Source organism: Daktulosphaira vitifoliae, unplaced genomic scaffold (assembly GCF_025091365.1).
Source record: "Daktulosphaira vitifoliae isolate Bord-2020 unplaced genomic scaffold, ASM2509136v1 Scaffold_2, whole genome shotgun sequence".
NCBI lineage: Eukaryota > Metazoa > Arthropoda > Insecta > Hemiptera > Phylloxeridae > Daktulosphaira > Daktulosphaira vitifoliae.
In genome coordinates this window covers 38217543-38237433 of record NW_026099573.1, presented here as the reverse complement: position 1 = coordinate 38237433, position 19891 = coordinate 38217543, and the positions used below count along the sequence as shown (strand labels likewise).

Sequence of the window (19891 nt, the reverse complement as noted above, 5' to 3'; positions counted from 1 at the left end):
CTCGTTTGTGGGATAATATATCGTGATGATAATTGTGAAGTGAATTATTGACAATAAGCGGCGGCGGTTATTGTTTTGTTTGTCTGAAATCGGCCACAGAAAAAACTCGCGGTACACGTATTATTATAAATTTGTATTATGTTATTATGTATGGCGAGCAAACGTTCCCACTCGTTTATTCTGTTCGCTCGGAATTTCCTGAAGCGTTCCTAGGTGCATACCGGTTTCTGGAGGTGCTCCGCCGCAGATTTAACCGTTCCGGGCCGCGATTGTGCACAGGTCGTTCGAGCAGAGCATAAAAAAGCCACCGCGTCATAATATACATGGCATCTCATCTGCGCCGTCCGCACAAACTGCCTCGACCAGCCCAAAGATGCCGCCAGTTCGAGTATCACACATTATAATTGTACATGCCCAGTCGGCGGTACACGGCCCACAAGTGCCGACGAACGCACAACATTCAAAGTGCTGACTTTTTTCCAACATTCGAATGAAGATATTTTATCACTATAAGTTTTATGGTAACTTGTGATGAATTACTTCCATTCCGTCATTGCGCTGTTAACTCTCTGGCCGTCAACGCGCGCAGCCAAAAGTATTTAAAAAACAATAAATAAAATCTGAATACGTATTTGTTCACAACGGTTATCGAGAATAGATAATTGTTTTCATTTGCTCTGTAGATTATGTCACGTGTAAATAATTTAATGTCGATTCGAGCAGAAATGTACTTGATTTTGACATAAAATTTTCTCAAAACGATAAATATTCTTATATTAATCTTATACAGCTACTTCGAAAGCTCTTTGCTAAAGACGTTAATGATGAAAATATTTAAGAAATTTCATTTTTCCTCTCCGTAAACAATATTTATGTAGAAAAATAGTATTTGTTTTTATCAATGAATGTATTCAAATTCAGTAAAATGTTCATAATAATAATAATAATAATAATGTAGTATATTTTAAGGGGTTGCAAGTGTTAATAGTGTCGATGTACTTGAAGGTAATTATAAATTTCGTGATTATAAAATAAATGCATAAGTAATTGTTGTAACCCTAGAGTAAAATATTTTGATTATTTTTAAGATTACAGTTAACACCCCATTGAATTATAACATACACGAATTAAATTAAAAAAGTATTTTATTTTATAACGAAATGTTATAAAATAAAAATATTAAAATGTTATTTTAAAACTAACAGTATGCAAGTGACTTATTTAAAACAAAAATGCAAACGTCAAAAAAAGGTTATTAAATTGATAAAATCGTTTTACCTTAAAGTGAACGGTTTGTGCATTGGTATGATTTTGACGAATACAAAATGTATTCAATAAGATACCGCAAAACATCGATCACTATGATTTATAACAAAAGCAGTCAGGACGTGGTGGCAAAAGAATGACTCTGAAACGTGACATGTGCCAAGTGGATATTTCAATTGTTTCCGTCAATATCTAGACGTATAATGTACACGTGTATTATTGTGTATACAAGTGCACATCATATTTATCCGCATAATGCCACACACGAATTTATGTATATTTTAACGTGTAAGCGGACCCCTCGGCTCATATAATATGTCATTGAAGATTGGGCACAGCCCGTGGACAGGGTTCTTATAGACGGGTCTGAGTGCCTGATTTCAATAATCGGAGTTCTTCGACAGAGATAATAAAACATATACTCCGGCATATTTAGCACAGTTATTTTACATAATAATTCATAAAAAATATATTCATATTGCTCGGCTGCTGTCCGTTAAAAACTATACCCCTTTAGGCCACTTCAGACTAACGGTTGCGATAGGTTAAGTTCGAATAAAAGACGAACATGTGGAGTTCGTGAACCATATAGTGCCTGCAACCGCGTTGATACAATTTTTATTGTTAAATTACAGAAAATTATAGAGCCATAAATAAACGACGGCCGTCAAATGCACAGAGAAAAATGAATGCTTAAATTCAATGTGAAATAATGATAACATAAATTTCGGGTTTTTAATGTGCTCACTGAATAAAAAAATACCGCTTCAACTTTCCGCATCTTGTGGTACCCACACATTAATATATAATGAGTTTATTTAGAAATTCTTGTTTAAATTGATAAAAAATGACAATAATTAAACGAAAATATTTAGGAAACATCACTAACGTGAGGGGGTATTTCTTGGAACCTAACAGTGATTACGATCGTTTGACACGATTGATTAATGTTGCGAGGCGATAAAAAATATTATGCTAATCAAATTAATACACAAGATTAAACCCAAGTTGTTGGTACGGCGACACTAGCATTAATAGGATTAATACGATCTGCTTTATTTTTTGTCGATTATCATAATTTATTGAAATAACCGTATAATAACATTTAGCGTGCGTTCGAATAATCCTTTTGTATGTTTGATATTCAAACCGTTGGCGTAATGTGCAATGAAGTGGCAAGAGACAAATACACCGCATGTCGGAGCCAATTGGAAACACCGTATAAAGATTGTCCTAGAATTTTAAAGAGATATTATCAATACACGAATACAACAGTGTATTTGTTTTTGTACAAGAAATCTAAACAGAAGTTATGGTAAAATGTATAAATCATAACTGTTACAATGACATCCATAGCAATTTCTTAAAAAATATTGTATTAGTATGTCAAGTTTTACAAGGTTCATAAATTCAATTGACTACACGCAAAATAAAACTAGTTTTAGAAATTATTAAACATGATTACTAGAAGAATCTGTTTAAATTTCTCACTAAGTTTTACTATATTTAAATATTTTAATTAATACAATATACAACTGATATTTGCCAAAACTCCAGTCATAATAAACGCATACAAACATAAAATAAGAATATTTTTTAACATATTATGAGTTACTGACTAAAAGTTATCTCTTCAGTTCAATGAAAAATCATTTTATGTTATAGATACGCCTCTCGAAGAGATTTATTTCAAATTCACAAACTACTATGATACAATTTTTTATAAAAAGCATCATTCATAAAAAATGAATCCGTTATTCATCGTTAAAAAAAAAAAAATTGAACCATAAAGGAAACGTATTATAATGTATTTTCATAAGGTGTTATAATTTCCATTGTTGAATGAGTTTCATGTCAGCGGCGGTGCCAGAAGGAAACATATCATTATAAAAATTGTTGTTATTATTGAACTATCAATCGTTGTATTGAAAAGCCAAATGTGCAAAACAAACCCAAATCTCCGGCGGCTACGGGGCCCTTTTATGAATATCTAGGGATATGCCCACATACATAGTATTATCCACAGGAGGTTTCGTTCTGATTTTTGAGTTCTGAGCATACTTAAGCTGGTGTAAAATCTCTGTATTAAATCTAATGAAAGGAAATGCAATGACGAAACGCACATACCTACCTGCTAAAATGGCCTTATACACACATCCACGTTAACTAATTCTAACTATATCAGCCTTATTTTATTGGTTATTCAAAAATATGATTGTGGCCATACTAAACACTTGCATGATAGTTACATCACATTATATGATATAACGCATTTTCGTTGAGACGCCCAATATCATAACGGTTTCAATAAAACCGAGTTAAATTTCATGGATATTTCGAATAGACTGACAAATTTTACACAAACACCATTATATAATATACAAAATTCTATTCATTACCTGTAAAGTTATGTTTTGAAAAGTATATTTACATTTTAAAGAAGGTTAAAGGCAGTTACAACAAATTTTACTACTCTTTTTTAATTTTTAAACATTTCAAGTTTATAATATAAACAACAAAATAACATACTAATTTATTCATTAACCTAATACAATGTATAATATTATACTTATCAGCACCAAAACAATTTAATGAATACAGTAAAGCAAATTAAAAATCACAGTACAAACCAATAAAATATATATTTACAAAAATTAGCAATCACGATAAAAATATATTTATAATAACAACATACCTTATAATATCCGAATAAAACTCAAAATTTTTAACGAAAAACGTATGACTAGGCACACATGGTAAAATTTACCCATACGGAATTACGTATTCGAATGGGTTAAGTGGATTAAAGCAAAAATTAAGATAATTGAAAAAAAAAATTTAATACTATTTTATGGAAAAAAATCCATTATCACATTAACCACTGATCCCTACTTTTGTTATTTTCTTTTTCTTTTTGTTAGGCACTTAAATTGGACACATCAGGTTGAATGATTATTATGAATAGAGAATACTTAGCCTATAACAATTATCTACATATTTTTTAATTCCTTAATATTAATAAATTAATTTTCGTTTCTTTTTTTATAATTTAAGTATAATTGGAAAGATGAAATCTATTTTTTAAACGTATTCGCCGTCTTCATCGTGGAAAGATATAGGACGGCCTTGCTGTTCCCGTACCAGCAATTGATGGGCAGCAGAATCCATTTCTTCTTTTGTCATGTTCAACGCTTCACGAAGTTCTTTAGAAGTATTTTGTACAAACTCAACGTCGCAATATTTTCCAAGACCATGTTCCACTAATATCTAAATATTAAAATAGAAATATACACCGTAATGCGCAATTTATGATTTTTACACAAACACATTATACCTATTAAAGTATAAACAATACTCACCCTTCCTACAAGACTCTCCGCAGACCCAATTACTCCAGTTCCATTTAACCCATCGTCATCTACAGGACTACCAGGCATCGAATGAGATAATCTAGTTAAAGGAATTGCGGCTTCGCTCATTTCGTCTCTAGTACCTAAATGATAAACATATATTCCAAGGTTTCTAATCTAAAACAAACTTGAAAAACTTAATGGAGTTAAAAAAAGGTAATTATATTGACCACAGGGAATGTACACTATGTGTATTTTTGGGTAAATATATGTGCACATCACTCGCGCTACATACCCATTCTATGTATTAAAATACTTGTAACTCAATAACTACATACGACGAACTAATCGTTAACTATTTATTATATAATTTGAAAATAAATTTGACATCCCTAAAAATTTTAAGGAATGATACGGCTAAAAAATAATGTTTTGCAATATTCAATTTATTTTGAGAGTAGTTGAGTGGGCTATAATAAATAATTACTCTGTATATTATTGAATTTTTCATTAACTACTATCGAAAAACTCCAAAATTCAAAACATGATTAAATTTCACGAAAAACATTTTTGACTACAGAAGTTTATATCGTTTAGACAGTCTACGTGGCTCATAGCTGAGTTTCTTTAATCTTTAAACACAAGCCTGTAATAAATTCTTATTTAACTAAAAATATTTTACCAACTCCAGATTTTCCAGTTTGTAATATTTCTTTAATATATTTAAATAGTTATAAATTGTGAGTACAAATTGTTATACAGCAAAAATAATTTAATGTGTATTCAGCCACATAGCATTTTAATAATACAAAGCAATAAGTACACGATAATTATTTAAAATAACAGTGGATAAAAGTGTAACTATAACGAAGAAAATTTTTTTATTTAAATTTAATATAGATATTGGTATTATGAAATTTATGAAATTTATCCCGCTTAAAATCTGAAATGTTAAAATATAATTTTGACCAATATTTAATTTTCAAAAAAAAAAAATTATTAGAATTACAAGTGAAATACTATATACAATGAATTGTTTATAATATAGTAAAAATTTACTGTATAATTGTAAGATCAATGTAACAATCAGCATTCACTAAAAGAAAGTATTTACCCTTAAATTTCTTTAGTATTGTTATACCTTTAAAATGAAACGAAGCGCGATGATATATGTGAACGGATCGTCGGTTATTGCGGTGTTCAATTAGCAATTTAGCAGCATTACTTTTTGGCGTTGATACACTTAGCTTGCTTATGTTGGACAAGTTATCATCGGCATGAGAGCTTCTGTTTAGTAGCCATTTGTTACGAGGATATCCTCTAATGATAGCATTGGCAAAACAAGTCACAAAAAAGCACAACAAAAATTCTAATTGTTAGCATTACGTGCATATAGTTATATAATATATACAATGTTGAAACTTAGTATATTTCAGGGAGAGCAACCCAATCTCAAACAATTTTGATGGTCTCTCTATTAATTTAATTATTTTTGATGTTAAGTGTATTTAGTTAATTATTAACTCAATAATTGAGTTAATAAATAAAGAGTCACTAACTCAGTGACTCTTCTTGGTCATCGACATCGATTTGAAGCAATTTTATTAAATTATAACCGAAAAACAACTTCTTTTTTGTTGTTAATGTTTTATAAGCCTCCCTGAAGATAATTTCTAAATTCAACACTGAATATAAACAGTAATATATTGTAACAGTATATATTGTAAATAATATACTAATAGACTATTGTGCACAAAACTATTATTGAGATATCGTAAATACATTTTAAATAAGACGCAAATATATTTTTAAATTTCATTTAAGAAGCAGAAATAGATTTAGCATTAAATAAAAAAAAATAATGCCTTATATTGATTAGAGCTGTTTTAATACTGTCGTTTAAGTAGGTAAATATCATCCTTCATAAGATAAAAAATTATAGATTTAAATTTTAAGAAAAATTGTAATATTTTATTGTACATAAATGGAACAAATGTTTATGGTATTATGGTTGAGTGTCAAAATACTCAATTTCAGATCATAAAAAACAAATGGGATGGTATTAATGTTTCTTGTCATACTTTGAATAAAACAAGATTTAGAGAGATTTTTTATTATCAAACGTGTTATTTTTTGTTAGTAAAAAAACCGCGTTTGACTTGTAGTTCTTACCATTATAATTACGCATTTGAACGGGTAAACGTCTGAAATATACACACATAAGTAGTAATCTTGCGTCAATTGTTTACAAAAAACATTATTTCTTTTTTCTAAAAGATAAAGTGCCCTTTGTTAAGAGTATCGACTTAAGACATCTTAAATGGAATTTGATATGAAAAATAAATGAAATTGATAAAATATTGTATACAATTGTTAAAAATAAATAAATAATATATATTTGTAAATATTTTAATCTTTATGTTTTACTTAAGCATATTGATTCAGTAAATTTATAATGTTATTTGAAATTAATTTGAAAGATTTAAATGAAACTGAAATATTTAGTTGTGCATTAAAAAGCATTTATAGTATAATATACTAGTATAATAAATGGTAAAAATATCGTTATACATATGTATAGATTCAATAATTTATTTAGTAAAAGCTGACCAAATTTTTTTTGGGAGGCATTTTTTAACTTGTTTTAAACTTTAATATAGACATAGTTTTTTTTAATAATGAATTTTAATAGGTCTTTTGTAAAAATTGATTTATAGTTGTTAAATAGGTAATAACAATTTTTAAATAAATCAGATTTACCTATGAAGCGAAACGGCTCCATTTTTTATTTTGGCATCCATTTGTTCTTTCGTAAAATTGTTGGGTAAGTAATCTATTTCCATTGAGCTTGTAGGAGACAACTAGAGAACAATTATAATAATTTGATTTACAACGTACTATATTAAATTAATAAACATCTTAAGCATTCTTTTTATATTTTTTTATAAAATATAATATTGATAAAAAATAAACCAAAAAAAAAAAAAAATGCTTAAGCCATCAAATTTATTATTTTATACAATGATAAATATACCTTGACAATATTTCGTCCAGAAACTTGTAAGTAATTTTTCTGAAAAAAAAATATTTAGATAAAATAACTATAATTATTATCTTCTACTATTCCTTTTGTTTTTTAATGAAACATTTTAACTAAATTTATTATTACGCCAAATAATCTAAGTATTATTTAATGACAACTACTTGTTTTTTCTTAAAACAGAAAATCGTAGACTTCAAAAAATCCGAAAAAGTATATTATAAAATCTCTAAAAAAATAATAATATTTTGTTTAAAGTAATAAAGATAATTATTTTCATTGCTTAAAATACGAAAATCCTATTGAATATAAGTGATAGTGTTTACGTAATTAGATTGGACGATACGTGAATTGTAATGTTACTATTATTATACATAGTATTAATTAAACAATTGGTTTTAATTAATAAAATAAAAAATATTGAATTTTTGGATGATTTGTCAATCAATTATATAAAAAATATATTACATTGTTCAATTCAGTTATAACACTTTGTATTAATTGTTAAACAGTTTAATAGTATCATTATTAGTTACTATAATTATACTTTATACTGAAACATTAAAAAAAATCAATTACTTTGTTAAATAAAGAAAAGTATTTTTCATAATTTTGTTCAATATTTAAGTATTATATTGAAGTGTATACTATTTATCTAGTTGAAAATTCAAATACGAGTCATGTTATTTTTTGAAAAAAAATTTTTTTCCAAATCCCATGCCAATATTTTTTAGGTATACATGAATGATGAAGTAATATATATTGATATATTATGCTTTGTATCATAATATTTGGGAATTGATATGATTTAGAGAAAATATAAATACAACATAAGTGTATAAAGTAACATACATTGATATTAAGGCGGAGACAATGTTTATGTTTGTACCAATATATTGAGTAATTATGGTATACTTTTTAATGTTTTATTATGTTATTGAATTACTTAAGGTATAAATTATTATAAAAGTTACGAAACGTTAAATTCGTTAAATTTATAATACAATTACATATATACTGAGTGGAACAGATCTAACGATACTTTCATAACTTTTGATATCATTATCATTTTACTGTAATTCTTTTTTATTAATTTTTTCTTTTTTAGAATACATTAAATACAACTTTTATTATTTGTCATTAATAATAAAATAAATTGTTTTTCTTTATTAATAATATTGTTACGAATGATGTTACTTTTACTTAAAATTTTTTTGTAATTGGGCTTGTCCCGTTTGAAACTTATATAAATAAATAAATAAATAAAAATAAATAAAAGTATTTTTTTTTTATTTTGGAATTTTTTTAAATTTTAAAATTAGCCATGATTTAGCAATTTTATTTAAAAATAAAATGCGCCGGTATACAAACTGTTTTGCAATAATATACCGGTGTACACTTAAAATTATACTCTGCCCGCGTTACATACATACTTTAAATGTTAAAATGCTTGTAATATTAAGTAATTGCTCTAAGATTGTTATTGACCCATTCACTTTTTCGATAAGAAAATTCCTAAAAAGTGGCTATTTTAAATCTTTATTAATTTTTTTATTAAAAACAAATAATAAAAAATATGTTTTTAACGTAGTCAAAAAATACAAAAAATTGTCGACAAAAAAATTGCAGTGAAATAATAATTGTATCAAAATTTATAAGAGTATTAGTTAGATCTGTTCTGCCCGGTAATTGTTTTTCATATGAAATTCATCATGAAATTTTTCTCGTGTCAATAGAAATATATCAAAATATTAACTTATTTTTAAACATAACACCAAAAATTTTTTATTTATTTCATAAATGTTAAGAAAATAATATACATAATTATTTTTAATTTAAAATTTATAAATAAAAATTTTTTAAATTATATTTATTATTACTATTAATTTTCTTATTTTAATATAATCTAAATTACTACATTCCAATATAAACCAACTATTTAACTAAAGACAGCTATAATAATTTATTAAAATTGATTTTATATTATAAAGCTGACTAACAAGTATATCATAAGAATATACTATGCAAACTAGCTATTTACAAGCTGAAATAGATTGAATAACTATACTTTATAAATTATTAATTAATAAATATGATCAGTAACTTTCAGACAATCAGTCTTATTTCAATTATGTAAAATTAATATTATTCTCAATAATTATTCATTCAACCAATTATATTTAAAGACCTAAAATAATCAAACATTGCAAAATTGATATTAAGTAAAACAAAAAAAAAGCTAATCCTGTAATTTTACTATATTATATGTTATAAGTTATGATGGCATTTATATTGTTACTAATGAAAATAGATTGTTGTATATGCGTATAATTAAGTCCTAATGACTCTGATAACTATTATTTTTAAATGAAAACATTTTCACGCATTTTAGTATTAATAGAGAAACTATTCGTATTAGTAAATATCATTATGACAGCTGTGGTTAGGTTTATACTGTCTTTATGCATGTATCTTACGTGTTTGTTTTTTTTGGAATGCGTATTGCTTATTCTAAATGACCGTCTTAAACTTCCTGTCCTACGTCTCATTGACGACCACACGCTGCCAAATAACGAGTGATTTCTCTTCAAATTTTAAATAAATTTGATTATTATTAACATCAGACCGATAAAATTGTGTGATTAACATTCAATGATTGGTTATCAACCAATAAGAGGAGAAGTAAAATAAATTTTTATGCATATTTTTAGTAACTGTTATAAAAATAAATAAATACCCTGTGCGACGGTTCGGGATTGTCATCAATTAACTCATCTAAATTACCGGATATAGCTCTTTTAATTTCTGGTCCAGCATCATGCAAAGTTCTTAATCCAGCCTAAAAAAATTAAATTATATTATATAAAATAATTAAAAATTTCTAGTATTTATTTGTTCAATCTATTTTTCAATATTATAAATTAATTTTTATACCTGTAAAGTAACAGTATTTCGGGCTTCTTTGTCGCCCTCTTTCAGTTCTTGTTCTTTGCGTTTTTTAAATCGCCGGAAATAATCTTGGATTAAAAACGTGGCGTAGAATTTGCCCACAGTTACTTCATCATCGACTGATAATATTATGACAACAAAAATATTAGTTACGTGTTAATAAAAAACTATTTCTTAAAATAGATTATCTCACCTCCGGGCGGTGGAACAACTTGATCGAGAAGTTTTGGACTTGTTCGTTTCCAAATTTTCTTGATAACTGCTCTAAGCTCTGCATTAGCATCATCAATATTTCCTTCAGATTTGATATGTAAAGATGTTCGGACCACCGCAAATAACGTGGCATTGAAAAGTACAGTTCCATCACTATTTAAAGGCATATTCATCGAAACTAATCTCTAAGAATCACAAAAAAATGGTAAATATTTTAAAATTAGGTACAAGCACTTTTATGTAACAAAAGAGTTTTACATACCTTACAAGCAACACGGTGTGGACATAGTTTTCCAAAACCCAACGGCGGTGATATCTTTCTCAACAATGTTACTACGTCCAAATGCTTTATTCTACCTTTGGCATCCGGGTCATACTCACTCCAAAGTCTAATAAACTCATCTAAGTGATGAGGTCCAAGAATAGACCAGTCTCTTGTTAGGTAGTCAAAGTTATCCATTATTACAGCAACAAATAAATTGATGATGAGAAATGAGCAAAGTACATAGAATGATATAAAATAAGGGAACGCAAAATCTGAACCACAACTAGGAACTTGATTATACATATCAGATTTCTCATCGCACTTAACTTCATCTGGTCTATACGAGCATGACATCATAATGTCTTGCCACGCTTCACCTATTCGTGACAAATAATCAGGTAAAAATATGAATTAAAGACTGAGAATTTATTAATAAAAGAAATATTTATTTTTATTATGAAAACGCTAATAATTATTTTTAGGTCATGTTAAATTATTAATTAAACAGTTAGTATTTTAGTGTGAGTAAAAAATATTATAATAAACTTTGAAATATTTGAAGATCGAACTCGAGAAGGTTTTTATAAGAACTATTACCTAAACAAAAATGCTCATTCACCCAAAATATTAGCTATAAAATTTACATTATTTCTTATATTGTAAAGCATACCCGTAGCTGAACGGAATAAAACGAGAACTGCTTGTGGGAATGTTTGAAAATGATTGTTTCTTGTAATAGCTGAATCATTTTCTCCACTTTTTGATATTTTACCAAACACCTAAAATATACAATTAAATATTATTATAAAAAATAAATAATTTTATTTATTATACAATTAATAATAATAATTATACTATATTGTAATAATTAATACTGATTAAAAAAAAATAGTATATTATAGTTATAATAAAAGAATCACGTTATTTAATCATATAGCCCTTATTAAATATCTTACAGGTATATGTGTGTGTGTTAAATACACACAGGGTAAGGGATGGTAGTAAGAGAATCATAGATAAATAATAAACACTTTTCTAGTTTGACATACAGTTTGTGGAAGGAGGTTTTATCTCCAATAACCAATATTTTATATTTAATCAAATTAAAAAAAAAGTAAAGTTGGTATCCAATAAAATGACGCATTTTTTCAATTTCTGTAAATAGAAATTTAACCTTTATTAGTAATTAATTTTTTAAAAATACATGCCATCAGCAAGGCAAATATTTTAGTCTGCAAAAATTGATTTAAGAGTTTGAAATGTTATAATTAACTTCAGCACGTTATATTAAAATATAATTAAACATGATTAAATTTATTTGCAAAAAAGAAACTTATTTAACTATTTAAAAATTGTACTTCAGACCGGTTAAATATAAATTTTAGACCATTACACATTGAACATAATAAGATACGCGGGTAAATCATAATGGCCCATTCTTTTAAATTATATTATTGTAACTAGACATAATTAGTACTATAAATCTTTTAGGACTTTGAAACTCAGACGCCCCAAAGTATTACTTTTTCAACTTTTCCATTAATTGTGTCTCCATTTTAATACACATATTACACATATATATATATATTACAACTTGTAAAACATTTTCGAATAGATCAAAAATCCGAAAAATTCATTATAGGATTTTAAAAAATAAAATTTATAAATGATTGTGAAACTATTTTACAAAAATATAATAATTAAAATATTTAATTAATACTTTTATAGTTAAATAATTTTTAGAAAAGTTATTCAATTTCAAATGACATTTTTTCCAGGTAACCTTTTATAAACCTTTTTTAATAATATTATGAAACCCTACTTTAATTATGTTTGCTTCATTCATATAAAATAAATTTTAATATTTGAATGATAATAAATATTAAAATAATTATATTTTATATATATACCATTTTAGATTAGATTTACTATGAATCCTTACTTGCATTCCGATGACAGCGTAAATGAAGAAGAGCATGACAATTAAAAGAGCTACGTATGGAAGAGCTTGAAAAGACTTAATAAAAGTCCATAACAAAGTACGGATACCATCACCACGACTGAGCAACTTTACTAAACGCATAACACGAAATAATCTGAAGAAATTAATTGATAATTTCCTTCCCTTTTTCTTAGGTACACTGTCAGTATTTGGCTAAAAATATAATATTTCATTAAAACATAAGGTGTTTAAAATTTAGTTATTTATGGGGTTAAGACTTTATAGAAGTGTTAATGTAAATTTGATTGCATCACTTTCAATTTCAATTTTTGAAACTGCTTTCTTTAGACTTATCTAAAACTAAAGCTTTTGTAACGTAATTAATGGTCAAAAAAAAAATTTCCTAACACCTTCTTTCTAAGAGAAATTGACCGTCAAAGTAAAAAATAAACGCAATTTTTGCAAAAAAAAAAATTATATATTGATTATTAAAAGCCAAAATTTCCATAAGTTATTAATATAGTGTATCACTTTCATTGTAGTATTTATAACGCTAAATTTTAAGTAGCTAGAGTAATTAATTTGATAATAATAGACAATAATGCACTATATTCCACAAAAAAATTACACATTTACATCGATGCATTTTATTATTATAGTAATGTTAATCACTGTTAGACATCATCTATACTTTACTACGTCCTCACTATGCTTGGGTTTTTATTTATTTCAGTATATATTATAGAATTTTAGCAATGGTAAATATATTATTTTAGGTACTATGGAGATCATCTAAAGACAAATCTTGAATTTTACACCACTCACTGATAGATTTTCAACTACAATATCAATAAAACTTCCCAATACAATAATAAAATCAAGTACATTCCACGCATCACCAAAGTAATTCTGAAAGAAATATTTATTTATTAAAACTCGTTATCTAATATAATTTTATAAAATAGTTTACTTTAAAACGAAAAGCCGCCAGTTTAAAAACAAATTCTAAAGCAAACACCGCTGTAAAGAACAAATTTAGCCAGTTCAGTATATCATCATAATAAGCAGGCTGATTGACAAATTTCATAGCCAACGTAATTGTGTTGACCATTATCAACATGAATATAGTGTACTCGAAAGGTCGTGACGTGACAAACCACCATACTTTATACTGACACCGATGTTTAGGAATGTAACGTCGAACAGGTTTAGCTTTAAGCGCAAACGCAATACAATTTCTCTAAAATATATAAAAAATATATTTTATTTCATTGAATAATTTTATATAACTATTAAAATAATATTTCTTTAAACGATTAACATATTTTTATGTATTGAAATATACGACTACAAAACTTACTTGGTTCTTATCAAGTTCACAATTTTTGTATTCTTGTTCACCCTCATTTTGAAAAGTAACTATGACGAAACCCACAAAAATATTGACCATGAAAAATGCAATAATAATTATATATATGATGTAATAAGCCGCTACAATAGGTCTATAATTATGTATTGGTCCACGGTCTTCTTCATTTGAATCCATTGATGTCTGTAGAAGTCTGTAAAAAGTATGATATTTTATTTAGTTTATTTACATTCCAGTTTGGTATGAAAAGATCATTAAAATTTATAGCTTTAAATCATACGATGGCCATCCTTCGAATGTTGATACGGTAAAGAGAGTAAGCATAGCTTTGGCAACATCATCGAAATGGAATGAATTTGCTTCCCATTTTCTATCTTCAGCTTTAGGATGCTCTACATCACCTTGTTCAAATGTCAAGTAAATACCTCTGTGTAGTTATAATAGTTAAATTAGAAAGAAAGTTTTGATTGTAGTAATTCTTCTTAGTTTAAATAAATTAAGTAATTGCAATAGAATGCTAAAATAACTGAAAAATTAACAAAAAGCAATTCTATAGGCAATTTAAAGGATACATATAATTTGAGATATACTTTATTTTAAACGATCTATTAGACTTTAATAAGTAGTGTAACAATAGCATGTGACTTTCACTATAAGCAAATACATCAAAGAAAAAAAAATAACTTATTCAACAGTAGAGAAGCTAATGTTTAAAACTTATTAAATTCACAAAAATGTAAAATATTACGAAATATACCTTTATTGCCTATATTTGAAGTTAAATAATGAGATAAAAGACATGCAATATATATATATATTTACTCAAAAGAAAAAACATCTTAAAAATTCTGTGTAAATACATGTATAATATTATAGAGGGTGTTCAGTAAGTCAGGAAACGGGTTNAATATACAGGGTGTTCAGTAAGTCAGGAAACGGGTTTCTATTGTTCTCATTGTTTGTAACAATGAGAACAATAGAAACCCGTTTCCTGACTTACTGAACACCCTGTATATATTCTTGTAATTCCTGAAATTTACATTAAATCTTATCATTATATCTTTTATCAACTATAGAATTTAATTTACTTTTGATATTATATAATATTAATTTTGAAGAGTAAGGCAGTTTTTTATAACAGTTTGGATATTACCAGCTTTGAAATTAAAAAAAAATTGGACATCAATATATTATCAAAAACTTAAAATAATTTCACAACAATCTTATAATCTTAATAATTAAAATATATTAATATTTTCTTATATAATATTTTGGAACAGTAAGCATTTTAACATTCTACTGCACCATTATTTAAAGATAAAATACTAACTGGCATTCGGCCTCTGTCATTTTGGAAATGTCATTGCATTTAAAAAATTTTCCCTAAAAAATTGTCAATTTACTATTAGTATTATAATAAAATTAAGTATTTACATTTTATTGTTTTGAGCATTAATAAAAAGGAAATTGTAGAACTATTTTTTATTTATAAAATGAAAACTATCACTGTCAAAACTTTCACCAAACTTATAGGTTGTTCCAAAATACTGAGAGTAGTGCTTGAATTTCAGAGTTTGAATGATTATTTAAACTTTTAAATAAAGTAGTTTTAGCATTTTTGTGGTATTTATGATCATCTTTTGAGGTAAAATTATTTTAAACTATCATCACTCATTTATGGAAATTTAAGAAATTCTATCCTATCACATTATAGGTATTTTTGACCAAGTTTTTCTATTCAATACACTAAATTGCTATGATGATTTGAACTTTATGCTGTTCTCATAAAAAAGAAATAGACTCATATTATTGAAATCTGTCATTATTAATGAACTTATTAATAAATGATATATTAAAGAATAGTTAACTTATTTAATACAAAGGTCGTCCCTATGTCGTCCCTCATTATCGGCTTCATCTTTTTGCAATGTTGATTTTCAAAGATTTACTCTAACTGTAATTATAAACTTTAGTACTAATGAATCTGAATTAATAAACTTGCTCCAGTTACAAGTTAACAGAGTATATATTTCTAACAAATCAATACTAGAAATAATTTTTCTACTACCATTATTACTATAATAACGTGTCCAATTATCCGTTAAGAAACTGCATTTTTAAAATAAAATTTAGACCAACATTTTTTTTATAGAATTATACTAGAAGATAGGCACTAACCTCAGTTATTATGAAACATATACGTATTAGTGGTTTACACAAACTTATTCATGCAAGTATAAAAAGAAAACAAAAAATACATAAAAATATGTTTATTTCATGCAAATTCTTAAAGTACCTAATCTATATTAAATCACATGCTATCAACCTTTATTATACGGAAAATTCAATTTGTTGAGTTCAAATTGTTTATAACCTAAAGATCATTTTTGAACTTTATTAAACCATAAGGTTAAGATACAATATTATATTTAATTTTATTACGACTTTAAATATAAAGTAAATAATATATTTATAAAAATAAAACTTGCCCTAATAAAAGGGAAAGTGTGATATTTATTTTTTTTACTTTAATAAGCACTGGAAAGTTGAATTTTAGTTTATTTGATTTTTTATTATAGATACAGGTACTCTAAGAGTTTTTATGAATGATAATTATTTAACGAAGGAATAGTTCACAAATTATTTTATTACCATTAAAGATAAAAAAAAGCCTACACGCTTACCCCACCTTACTTTAATTTAAATTTAATATTTTTTTTTTTAAATAGTATTAGTAGTTTTCTTTACGTTTTTTAAACTGAAAAATGATTTCATGACTTAATCATTACATTGATCCAAATAATTTGTAATCAATAATTAATGCTCTCTAAGCTTGTTCTACACGATATTAAAATTACGGTCTTTAAAATTTAAAAATGTTTTTTAACTATATTAACGAAAAAAACCCTATCCCTATTTGTAGAAAATATACAGTATATGGGATATATTAAGAGAGTCACGAAAATATGAAATAATATAACATAACCCGAATAATTTTTAAAATTTTAATTTTTGAAAAAATTTAATAAAATTTCAAGATAGCCATTATCAGAAAAAAATTGATTAAATATATCTTATTAATATCCAGTAGCAAGTAATCTACAGGATTTTATAGTTTATGAAAATTTGAATTTTTCATGTGCTTTTTGATGATACTCTTCTTCATTTTCCTCACCTATATACCTATTACTTGGAGTCGGCCACCCTTATCATAAACTTGCACTTGACACGATCTCCCACATCAGCTGTAATCATATCGCATTCAATAGCATCCCTCCATCTTTTTTTTGGTCTTCCGCTATCTCTTCTTCCTTCAACATTCATTTCTATAACTGTTCTTACAGCTTCCAATTCTTCTCTCCTCATAACATGACCAAATCATCGAAGTCTATTTTCTCTCATCTTATCCACGATTGACGCTACACCTATACTCCCTCCTATTTTTTCGTTTCTTATCATATTTTCTCTAGTCGCTCCATTCATCCATCTAAGCATCTCTGCTACACTCATTCTCCGCTCTATTCTCTTGTCAAACCTCTTGTATACTATAAACCATATATCATAGCTGGCCTTACTACAGCCTTACAGAACTTATCTGGAGCTGATCTCTACACCTCTAGTCTTTGATTAATTTTTTTCCTATTTTCTAACACACCAGATGCTTCTTTCCACTTTACCATCCACACTTAATCCTATGTATTACTTCCTCATCAGTACCATCTTTTTTTAACGTGTTATTTTATAAAATCAAACATTATAATATTCAATTGAAAAAAGGTCTAAAGAAAACAAAATCTTTTCACGCAAATTATTAGTTATAATTATTAAACCTTTTTATATAAAAATTATGTACGCTTAAATGAACACCTGTAATTCAACATAAAAATTCAAGCAGTATAACTACTTATTTTGTTAAGAATAAAAATTGTGCATTATAATAAAGGTATGTTTTTTTTATTAAACTCGAAAACTTATATTTATTATTATTAAAATAAAGTAATGCAAAATTTGAAATTTTTTCTACTATTACTAATGTCAAGTACAAAGTATTAAAACTACAGTTTAATTAATTTCATAAAATATCTTATTTATGTTTTTTTATGCATTCTATCGTAGATAATAACAAATGTTTTGTATAGTTTGCAAATCTTTCTTTCTTTAATTTTTTTTTTTTTTGAAACAAAAAATGGTATAATGTTGATTAATACTAAATTTTTTTTAGTATTAAAACATACAAATCGATCAAAGTAAATACTAAAAATCAATTTATAATATATTCTTACCAACATTTATAAATGATTTCTGACGTTTGAAGGTAAATATCAATCAAGCATTACTTTTGTTTCAATAATTTATAGAAAATAAGGCAATAGTTTATAACAATTTTTAATATTATGGATCTTTTAACCATTTTAATATTAATAAATTTATATAATTAATATAATATATTAATAAATATATTTGCTTTTAATAATATTTTAAGGTATAAGTTCATTGGTATTGTTTGAATGGAGAAAATGATTAGAATGTTTGAATGTTAAAAAATATCAGTTTCTCTACAACTTTTTTTTATATATTTATATACATTACACAAAACTAACCAAATAAGTATAATTATATTTGGAAAATTATATTAATTAATTGATAGATTTAAAGAGAATAATGATTGTTTAAGAAATTTAACAACTTTTTTACATAAATTATTTTAGTGGAAAATGTAAAAAGAATGAACATGTTACAGCTTTCTTCTTAATAAATTTACCTTATTAAAAAATACTTATAAGTAATACACTTCATTAAATTCAGTTTATGAAATTTAATAAAATAAATAAGAACAGAGTATATAAATAGAAAAACAATATTACAATTATATGTAATCAAATACGATTTAATGATTAAAAAAAACAACGTTAATTTTATAAATAATCGATGTAATGATCATGTGGAATAATGTGAATCAAACAATTATTCCCAACAATTAATTGATGCGATTCATGAAAATTCCCCCTTCTACAGAAAATGAATAACAAAACTTAATCGCCTGATTGGTCCAGTCAATTCATCTTCGTTCGTTATTTTGAATCATAAGAAACAAATACCAAACAGATCCACCATTATCTAACTATTACATTTTTAAGTTTAACTATAGGCGCTCTTCCAACCGTAGATAATTTGAATGGAAAAAGATACATATATAATATTTAGCTAAAAAGTATTTCCATTTCTTTTCATATTTCAATGTTTTATATCGTAAAAATTAAAAAATTAAATTTTTCACACACTTCAAAACACTACAAATAATTTACTACTATTCAATAGTATCATATAGTTCAATAATAAGATATTTTTTCTTTAAATCAACTCTACAAAATGATTATCTTGAAACTTTCTTTACGATTTTCGTAAATTAAAAAAAAACTATGTTTTATTATAAAATGTTTATAATGCGAAATTATAAAAATAATTTAAAAAAAAATTTAATACCAAAATATTGACT

At 25.8% G+C, this 19891-nt stretch overlaps 1 protein-coding gene across 10 annotated transcripts in view; it reads right to left on the bottom strand.

Moving 5' to 3' along the window:
- Positions 1-3733: 3733 nt before the first annotated feature.
- LOC126898617 (muscle calcium channel subunit alpha-1-like) overlaps positions 3734-19891 on the bottom strand; it is a 39455-nt gene continuing 23297 nt past the window's right edge. For 4 of the 10 annotated variants that reach the window (XM_050672857.1, XM_050672856.1, XM_050672858.1 and 1 more), the window contains 17 exons: positions 15725-15777; positions 14675-14821; positions 14386-14587; positions 13996-14265; positions 13851-13934; positions 13026-13238; positions 11754-11862; positions 11081-11460; positions 10799-11003; positions 10591-10724; positions 10394-10495; positions 10134-10241; positions 7651-7689; positions 7377-7477; positions 5758-5936; positions 4626-4759; positions 3735-4533 (listed from right to left, as the gene is read on the bottom strand). In XM_050672857.1, the coding sequence (XP_050528814.1) occupies positions 4348-4533; positions 4626-4759; positions 5758-5936; positions 7377-7477; positions 7651-7689; positions 10134-10241; positions 10394-10495; positions 10591-10724; positions 10799-11003; positions 11081-11460; positions 11754-11862; positions 13026-13238; positions 13851-13934; positions 13996-14265; positions 14386-14587; positions 14675-14821; positions 15725-15777 (2646 nt within the window). In that variant the 3' untranslated portion in view covers positions 3735-4347. Of the gene's footprint in view, positions 4534-4625; positions 4760-5757; positions 5937-6788; positions 6887-7376; positions 7478-7650; positions 7690-10133; positions 10242-10393; positions 10496-10590; positions 10725-10798; positions 11004-11080; positions 11461-11753; positions 11863-13025; positions 13239-13850; positions 13935-13995; positions 14266-14385; positions 14588-14674; positions 14822-15724; positions 15778-19891 lie in introns of those variants that run through there. The other 6 variants (XM_050672861.1, XM_050672860.1, XR_007702320.1 and 3 more) reach the window with 6 other exon arrangements.